This window comes from Mustela nivalis, assembly GCF_964662115.1.
Source record: "Mustela nivalis genome assembly, contig: HAP1_SCAFFOLD_2301, whole genome shotgun sequence".
Lineage (NCBI taxonomy): Eukaryota > Metazoa > Chordata > Mammalia > Carnivora > Mustelidae > Mustela > Mustela nivalis.
Genome location: NW_028134364.1, coordinates 8255 through 17473, shown reverse-complemented (window position 1 = coordinate 17473; position 9219 = coordinate 8255). Strand labels below are relative to the sequence as shown.

Sequence of the window (9219 nt, the reverse complement as noted above, 5' to 3'; positions counted from 1 at the left end):
AGTAGATGGAGAGGCAGGCAGAGAGAGAGAGAGAGAGGGAAGCAGGCTCCCTGCCGAGCAGAGAGCCCGATGCGGGACTCGATCCCAGGACCCTGAGATCATGACCTGAGCCGAAGGCAACGGCTTAACCCACTGAGCCACCCAGGCGCCCCAATAAATAAAATCTTAAAAAAAAAAAAAAAAGAGAGACCAAATGAAGTTAAGGAAATGCTGCATCAAAAACTTATTAGTGGGGCAACTGGTTGGTTCAGTGGGTTGAGCCTCTGCCTTCTGTTGGGGTCATGGTCTCAGGGTCCTGGGAATCGAAACACACATCGGGCTCTCTGCTCAGCGGGGAGCTTGCTTCCCCCTCTCTCTCTGCCTGCCTCTCTGCTTACTTGTGATTTCTCTGTCAAATAAATAAATAAAATAAAATAAAAATCTTATTAGTGCGGGGGGGGAACAAATCCATTTTATAGAGGAAACACGCCGATGAAATGGCCTGATACCAGCCTCCACCTCCTGGATGCTCGGTTCCAAAGGCTGGAGATCCCACACGCACTGCCCCAGGATTTCAAGCCTGCCATTTCGGCCACAGTATTCTGTCCCTGACCGAGAGCGCGCGAAAACAGCTCGCGCTCTTGCGGGGACGCGCACGCACGCGTACGGGGACGCGTACGGGGACGCGCACGCACGCCCGCCCAGCTACGCCCCGTGAGGCCCGCAAATCCGGAGTCGGAGAGGCTGGGGTTGCCTAATCTCCGGTAGGTAATGCCCCGGAAGGCAGGGAACGTGGAAGAGGCCGAGGCGGGTGCGGAGGAGGTGGGCGCCGAGGAGGTGGGTCCTGAAGAGGACGGCGGGGAGGAGTCGGGTGCGGAGGAGTCCGGGCCGGAAGAGTCTGATCTGGAGGAGCCGGGCGCCCAGGAGGAGATGGAGGCCGTGCAGCCGCGTCCGGTGCTGCGCTCGGTGAACTCCTGCGAGCCGTCGCAGGTCATCTTCTGCAACCGTAGCCCGCGCGTCGTGCTGCCGGTGTGGCTCAACTTCGACGGCGAGCCGCAGCCCTACCCGACGCTCCTGCCGGGCACGGGCCGCCGCATCCACAGCTACCGAGGTAGGCGGACTGGGGTCGCCTTGTCCGGGCGGGCCCAGGCGGACCGCGCCTCCCGCTTTGTCCCAGGGCGCAGCGAGCGCCTGCTCGTGCCCCTGACAGGCTGTGACAGATCCAGGTTGACGCTGCTAGTGAGAGTGGCACCTTATTCTCTGTAGTACTGAGTAATTTTCCTGAGGTGACTTTCCCCCCTTATACGCGTATTTGCCACTAAAAATGCTCCCTATCTAATGCCCATTAGTTCAGTCCGTGAGTGGGAGAGTCTCAGGTTCTCTAATGTCCCCAGTGGGCCAGTTCCGCGTAGGGTCCCTTCCTTCAGAGAGAGCACAGTCCGGGGGCGGGGACGGGCGAGTGCACACACAGCTAACTAGCCAGTGTCCCAGCGGCTGCTAGAGGGACGGAGCACGGCGGAAGGTGGGGGCTTGGAGCAGGCTCCTGCCCGGTGAAGGGACGGGGTGTGTCGTTCCATTTGGAGCACCCCAGAGCAGAAGAAAGGGGGGCCCGCCGGGTGCAGAGGGGCTGATCGACCCAAGTCAAGACAGAGGAGTTGAGAGTTATAGCCAGAGGGAATCGCGGGGGCTAACAACACCTGCAGTCTCGGGAGGGGAAGCCTGAAAGATGGTTTTTCCTCTGGGGAGAGAGGAGCTATGGAATTTTTAAGCAGGGAAATGACAGTGACAGATTTTAATACCGAAAAGCTCCCCCGAGTTGCACAGTGGTTTGGAGAGGGAAGACTGCTGCCGAGGAGCCAGTTAGGATGCTGTTGTAATAATGAGGGCTACCGGGGCCTTAAACCTAAGGAGGCAGTAATCTTCCCATAGCTTTCAAAAAAGAGAAATCATACTTGGTTAATTTTCACAGCCATCCTGGCAGGATCCCAGTAGATCCTTTTGCCTTGAGAGGAGCCTACTCAGAAATCTTCAAATTTTTACACCAGACTTACCTTGATATTAAAAGAGGGAGAACACAATTCTTCCGGGGGCTAACATTTCTGTAGTGTCCTATTTTATCCAAGAAATTGTGAATTTTGTATTCTCCAAAACTTAACTGTGACTGGTTTAATATAAAATTTCTTTAAAAATTCCTCTTTGAATCTACTTAATGTCACTGAACTATATGTAAACTGTAAAAATGTATGTTTTACCATAATAAAAAATATTTACCACTTTACATTTCTTAAGTTTTCCCAGAAAATCAAGTAAGTTTGTGCCCCGGGAACACATGATTATTTAATTAATTAGCTAATTAATTCATTTTTAATGATGTGTTTATTCAGACAGTCTCTACCTCCCTTAATAGAAAGTTAGGTGGGGGGAGGGGGGCTCCCTTCTTCCCTGCCCTCTTTTTTTTTCCCCCCCGCCCAATGTGATGTATTTGTTTCTTAAATTCAGGTATAATACACATGCAGTTAAATGCACAGATCTTAGAGTTTGATGTATTTTTGACAAATATAGCACACCTAGATCGAATTCTGGATTAGAACATTTTTATCACTTTAGAAAGTTCCGTCCTGCCCCTTTTCACTCAATCCCCTCTCTTCCAGAGGCAACCATTCTTTTGATTTTTCACACCATAGATTAGCTGCGTCTTTTCCTACAGAATGTACCCTTTTCTGTCTGATTTCTTTTTGTTAACATGATGTTTTTGCACCTTCTTGTTCTTGAGAAGCACAGATGTAAGGAGTTGGTGAAGTTCTTTCTTTTAGTTTGCCATGTTTGGTGTGATTTGCAATTCATGAACTTGGCTTTTTGACCATGGGGTAGCAGGAAAGGCATGGTATTTGGAGCCTCAAGTACATGCTTTTTTTCCCCCTTACTGTCGCTGTTTCCTTGAGCAAGTTGCTTGGCCTTTTTTTGTGAGGATTGAGTAAGATAATATTATTGGAAGGGCTTTGTCTGATATTTAAGCAGAATGAGAATCAAGTACTAAAGTGCCAATCCAGGAAGATGAAGGAAGTGGGTGTGTGGCTACATAACAGCCTCTGCTTGTTTTAACAGGTCACCTTTGGCTCTTCAGAGATGCAGGGACATATGATGGCCTTCTGGTTAACCAGACTGAGCTCTTTGTGCCATCTCTCAATGTTGATGGACAGCCCATTTTTGCCAACATCACACTGCCAGGTACTGATGTTCCATTTTACCTTTTTTTTTTTTAAGATTTTACTTATTTGTCAGAGATAAAGAGCACAGGCATGGGGAGTGGCAGAGGGAGAAGCAGGCTCCCTGCTGAGCAAAGAGCAGGCTCCTAGGACCCTGGGATCATGACCCAAGCCAAAGGCAGTCAGTAGAACATGTGACTCTTGATCTCAGGGTCATGAGTTCAAGCCCCATGTTAGGTATAGAGATTACTTAAAAAATTAATATAAATAAGTAAAAAGAATAAATAAAAAGATAAGGCTGTTGTAGTAAGTAGAGAATAAGCCATTTGAAGGAGCCAAACCTTTATTGGCTTTTACTGGATTCTAGCCGAGTTATCCAACTTTCTGTGTCTTGTTCTCCACCACAAATAAAATGGAACAAATTTATTTGTATGCTTTTAAAAAAAAATTTTTTTTTTTTTAAAGATTTTATTTTATTTTTTTAACAGAGAGAGACCACAAGTAGTCAGAAAGGCAGGCACAGGGGAGTGGAAGAAGGCTCCCTGCCGTGCAGAGAGCCCTATGCAGGACTTGATCCCAGGACCCTGAGATCATGACCTGAGCCGAAGGCAGTGGCTCAACCCACTGAGCCACCCAGGCGCCCATAAAAAATTTTTTTAAAGATTTAATTTACTTATTTGACAGAGATCACAAGCAGGCAGAGAGAGAGAGAGAGGAGGAAGCAGGCTCCCCATTGAGCAGAGAGCCTGATGTGGAGCTCTATCCTAGGACCCTGGGATCATGACCTGAGCTGAAGACAGAGGCTTTAACCCACTGAGCCACCCAGGTGCCCTATTTGTATGCTTTATATTGAACAAATATATTTGTTCATATTTGTTTATATTTGTATGCTTTATATTGTGGTTTCTCAGAAGCTCTTGAGCTGTCAGAGATGGGGTAAATTAAGATATCTGATTGTAGGGCTCCCTAGCTGGCTCAATTGGTAGAATATGCGACTCTTGATCTCAGGGTTGTGAGTTCGAGCCCCACATTGGGAGTAAAGGTTACTTTAAAAAATTTAAAAAATAAATAAGTGAATAAAATACTTGATTGTAGAATTATGAATACATTTTGTTTACCAGGCCTTAGAACAGAATTATGCCCTGGAGTCTTAGGAGAAGAATAGGGTATAGAGGATGAGATACCACAGCTTCTTGTGTTGTATCTTCTTTGTTTTCTTTTCCTTTTTTTTTTTTTTTTAAATATTTATTTATTGGGGTGCCTGGGTGGCTCAGTGGGTTAAGGCCTCTGGTTTCAGCTCAGGTCATGGTCTCAGGGTCCTGGGATAGAGCCCCGCATCGGGCTCTCTGTGCATCAGGGGACCTGCTTCCTCCTCTCTCTGCCTGACTCTCTGCCTACTTGTGATCTCTGTCAAATAAATAAATAAAATCATTAAAAATAAATAAATAAATAAATAAAGATTTACTTATTTATTTATTTGACACAGAGAGAACAAGCAAGCAGAATAGCAGGTTGAGGGAGAGGGAGAAGCAGTCTCCTTGCAGAGCAGAGATCCCAGGACCCTGGAACCACGACCTGAGCTGAAAGCAGATGCTTAACAGACTGAGCCACCCAGATGTCCCTAGTGTTGTATCTTTTTTTTTTTTTTAAGATTTTATTTATTTATTTGAGAGAGAGACAGTGAGAGAGAGCATGAGCGAGGAGAAGGTCAGAGGGAGAAGCAGATTCCCCGTGGAGCTGGGAGCCTGATGCGGGACTCCATCCCAGGACTCCGGGATCATGACCTGAGCCGAAGGCAGTCGTCCAACCAACTGAGCCACCCAGGCGTCCCCCTAGTGTTGTATCTTTTAATGTTATTTAACCCACTCAAGCTGAGTGCCAAACAGGTTAAAAAAAAAAAATCACTGAATTGAACATTAACATCATAGTTTACCATTTGTTTAAAACTCAGTTGATTTTATTAGGTTGAACCTAAAGAAACTCATGTTCTTGTGGATTAAAAAAACCCCAAATACAAGGGTACCTGGGAGCATGTAGCTATTGATCTCAGGCTTGTGAGTTTGAGCCCCAGCTTGGGTATAGAGCTTACTTAAAAATAAAATCTTAAAAACAAACAAAACAAACCCAAATGCCTATAGCTTCATAAGGTTCAAACTGATACATATATGAGGATCCTGTTTTAAGGAAGCAGGTGTACAAAAATTGATGAGTTGATAAGTTAAATTGATAAATGTAACTTTTAAGGGCTGAAGGATGCCCTTAAAGAGTAAATTCCCCAGTGAGTTTAAAATAGAACTGAAGGGCGCCTGGGTGGCTCAGTGGGTTAAGCCTCTGCCTTTGGCTCAGGTCATGATCCCAAGGTCCTGGGATCAAGGCCCACATCAGGCTCTGCTCAGCAGGGAGCCTGCTTCCCTTCCTCTCTCTCCACCTGCCTCTGTGCCTGCTTGTGATCTCTGTCAAATAAATAAATAAAATCTTTAAAAAATAAAATAAAATAAAATAGAACTGGAGTTCCTCAAAATCCAGTTACACACTGTTTTGGTTATCTATTGCTTTGTGACAGCTACCCCCAAACTAACAACTTCTTTCTTATTCATAATTCTGCAGTTTAGGCTGAGCTCAGGCAGGTGGTTATTCTGCTCATTGGTGGTCGTTGGTGTGGCTGACTGCTGGCAGGTTGGCTGGTCTGGGCCTCTCTCCTGTGCATTCTCAGCGCTTGTTCCTGTTGTGTAGGGTATCTCAGGGCTCCTGAGAGCGTAAAAGTGGAAGTTGCCAGGGCTTCTTAAATGTTAGGTTCAGAATTGGCACAGTGTCTGTTACGTCACCCACATTCGTTTAGTTAAAGCACATCACAAACAACACACTTGTAAGGGGAAGTTACTACACGAAGTCCTGCATACCACGGAAATGTGCATTAGGGCCATCATGTTACACTCTGCCACACACAGGCCCTCACTTTTTTAGCCCAAAGTGAGGTCTGTATATAGTAAGTGGAATTGCTGTGGTTAACAAAGCCTCTTGCTCCTCCCTTGTCCCAAGGCTTGAGTCTGCTGCTGAGGATTTGGTTTTCTGCATTTACAGTGTATACGCTGAAAGAACGGTGCCTCCAGGTTGTCCGAAGCCTAGTCAAGCCCGAGAATTACAGGAGACTGGACATCGTGAGATCACTCTATGAAGATCTGGAGGACCACCCGAATGTACGGAAAGACCTGGAGCGGCTGACACAGGAGCATTTTGAAAATCAACGGCTGGAAGGGGAGACTGAGGATTTTAAGTGAAATTTGCACTCCTGAGTTTCAGCCTTTGATGGTACTAACTAGTCTTGATCTACATTTAGGACTGGTCACTTATTCTCAGATTCAAAGTGTCTCATTCTCAGAGTAAAAAATCCTCCATTGCTTATAGGAAAGTTAACTGACTTCAGTAGGCATTGTGATGTTTAGGGGCAAATATCACAAAATGTAATTTAAGGCCTGCCCCTTCTAGAAGTATTCATCAAGTAGTTGCATTTTTGCCTCCTAGTAAGTCAGGAAAGTTTCTGTATAAGGACTTTTGTATAAGTAATTCAATAAGAATTGCAACATATTCTTTAATTGTAAGAAAGCAGTGGCATCTGCTTTTAATTGCTGTGTTGTGGTTGGTGATGTGTCCACCTCCCACTTTGAGAAGACAGAGATGTCCTTGAGGCAGGGACACGTCTGTCTCCTCTTTGAGACCCTAGTGCCTCACACATTATGAGCCTTCAGTCACTGTTTGTTGAATGAACAAACCAGTCGATACTTTGGTAGAAAGTGTTTGGAGGTTTTGCCCTTTCTTGGGGGGTGGGGAAGTGGGGACCTTACATTATATACAGTAAACAAATGTTTTAAAGGGAATCACTTTTATAGAAAGCACTTTTTATAACTTTCTAAATTTTGTGCTTTTCTCTGTCCACTGTTATTGTAGTTCTATTTTATTTCTTTCTAAACCAGGAATAGCTTTCTACAGTTATTGTGATGATTGCTTTCTGAAACTTGACATCTGCACAGAAAACAGGAGAGAATAGCTATCCTTTTGTTTAGTTCTAGTATTAAGGAGCTGCTACTGTACTGTAAATAGATTTTTGCTACGTGTGGGTATTTCTGTTACTTTTTGGTAAATCCACTACATTTCTGTTTGGCTTAGCTTTTTTTTTTTTTTTTTTTTTTTTTTTAAATGCTGCTGGTGTTTTAACCATGGGCCAGTGGTGTTGGGGCAGTGGGGACCACTAAGGGGAGTCACTTATGGGCTCATCTGGACTTTCAAAGGTCCTATTTCAGCATTTTTCATCAGGCAGGATCTGGTGACACTTTGCACCTGGCTGGAGAAGAGGCAGAAGCCCTCCACCTCTTGGAAGTTACTCATAACACACAGTGGATTCAGGGAGTAGCCTGAAATGTTTTATAATTTTATAAATGTACAAATCCTTTCTTATAGGCTGGACTTAAATTGTTTAATTCAAATTCAATACTTCTATCAGGCTTTCTTTTTTGGTAACTGATAGTTAAAAAAAAAAAAAAAAATCCCCCCAGTAAAGAAAATTTTGGTAAAGACAATAAAGTAAAAGGAAAAAAAGATCACTGTAGCTACACTACTTGAATAGAGTCCCAAAACATTTTGAACTTTTGGCCTTTTTAGGGCATGCTGTGGTTGGTTTGGTTTTACATAGTTGAGATAGTACTGAATATACAGTTTTGTATTCTACCTTCTTAGTTATAATTTTATAATTTAAATATCTTCCCATGGTATTATAAGCTCTTTGTAGACATTAGTGCAGTCTTCCTTTTATGAACAATGGGATATTTCTTGGTATCTTTAGTTCCTATATTAATCTTTGAGCACAATTCCTGTGCTCTGAAATCAGCGTGAAGTAAGACAGTGCCCCACAGTTTCCCCTAGATTTTGTTTCACCTCGTCTTAATCCCCTCTTTCAACATTCAGTTAATAAATTGGCCTTTGTTTTTTAGGCATGCTGTAGTAATCAGTGACACACGTCTCTGTGTCTGACGTGTTACTGAGCTGCTAGGTGGGAAGGAAGAAATGCTGGGGAGCAGGCAGCAGTGTGTATTCAAGGGTGAGATGAGATGGGGGATGTCAGGAAGTCTGCTGTAGCTGGATTTGTTCAACATTGGTTTAAATTTTTTTTTAACCTGTCTTTGTGTCCAAATGAGATTCGTGTTCATCCTGTGAAAACTGCAGTTTGAGTACTGTGTTTTATTGTGTTGTTCAAGGAGGATTGAAAACCTGTAGCATGGATAATATATGTTTTTCATTTGAGATCTTATGACTGTATTAAATGTATTGCTCCTAAGAAACTGTGATGTTTCCTATTTTGAGTTAAAAAACAAAACAAAACAAAACCGAAAAGCTGTTCTTGAATACGTTAAATGGTGCTGAGCTAAAGAAATAAGTTTGGTATGTCTCTGTGTGGCTCTGTTCTGAGACACCTGTGTTTCTGTAAAGGCTTAAGTGGGAAGGGACCTTGCAGACTCAAGCAACTGTCTTCATGCTCAGGCCCTTTTCTTTCTAACCCGGGTTTCTTTTATTTATTGTTTTTTACTTTTTTATTTCCTTAAGGAATCTCTATACCTAACATGGGGTGAAAACTCACAACCCCAAGATAAAGAGTTGTGTGCTCTACTGAGCCAGCCAGGCACCCCACTCTGGTTTTATGTATGTATATATGTGTGTATGTATTTATTTAAACTTTTTTTTCTTTTTCACCTTGTGTTTTTTTTTTTTTAAGATTTTATTTATTTATTTTTTATTTATTTAGAGAGAACAAAAGTGAGGGGAGGGATAAAGGGAGAGAGAGGATCTCAAGCAGACTGTGCTGAGCCTGGAGCCCAGTGCAGGTCTCTGTCACATGACCCTGAGAAAGGACCTGAGCTAAAACCAAGCTTGGGACACTTTTTTTTTTTTTTAAAGATTTTATTTATTTATTTGACAGACAGAGATCACAAGTAGACAGAGAGGCAGGCAGAGAGAGAGAGAGGGAAGCAGGCTCCCTGCCGAG

The 9219-nt window shown here is 43.7% G+C and overlaps 1 protein-coding gene across 2 annotated transcripts; it reads left to right on the top strand.

Annotated features, from left to right (window-relative positions):
- Positions 1 to 638: 638 nt before the first annotated feature.
- Positions 639 to 8591, top strand: VHL (von Hippel-Lindau tumor suppressor). Of its 2 annotated transcripts, XM_082751094.1 has the most exons (3): positions 639 to 1090; positions 3085 to 3207; positions 6267 to 8591. In XM_082751094.1, the coding sequence occupies exons 1-3, from the start codon at positions 751 to 753 to the stop codon at positions 6461 to 6463; spliced, it is 660 nt and encodes a 219-aa protein (XP_082607220.1). In that variant the 5' UTR covers positions 639 to 750; the 3' UTR covers positions 6464 to 8591. The 2 variants fall into 2 exon arrangements, with proteins under 2 accessions (XP_082607220.1, XP_082607221.1); XM_082751095.1 differs by lacking the exon at positions 3085 to 3207 and having other exon boundaries at positions 676 to 1090.
- The last annotated feature ends 628 nt before the right edge of the window (positions 8592 to 9219 follow it).

Coding starts and splice junctions, on each gene's coding strand:
- VHL (XM_082751094.1), top strand. CDS start 751: ATGCCCCGGAAGGCAGGGAACGTGGAAGAGGCCGAGGCGGGTGCGGAG. Junction 1,091..3,084: donor CCGCATCCACAGCTACCGAG/GTAGGCGGACTG, acceptor TTGTTTTAACAG/GTCACCTTTGGCTCTTCAGA. Junction 3,208..6,266: donor TGCCAACATCACACTGCCAG/GTACTGATGTTC, acceptor CTGCATTTACAG/TGTATACGCTGAAAGAACGG.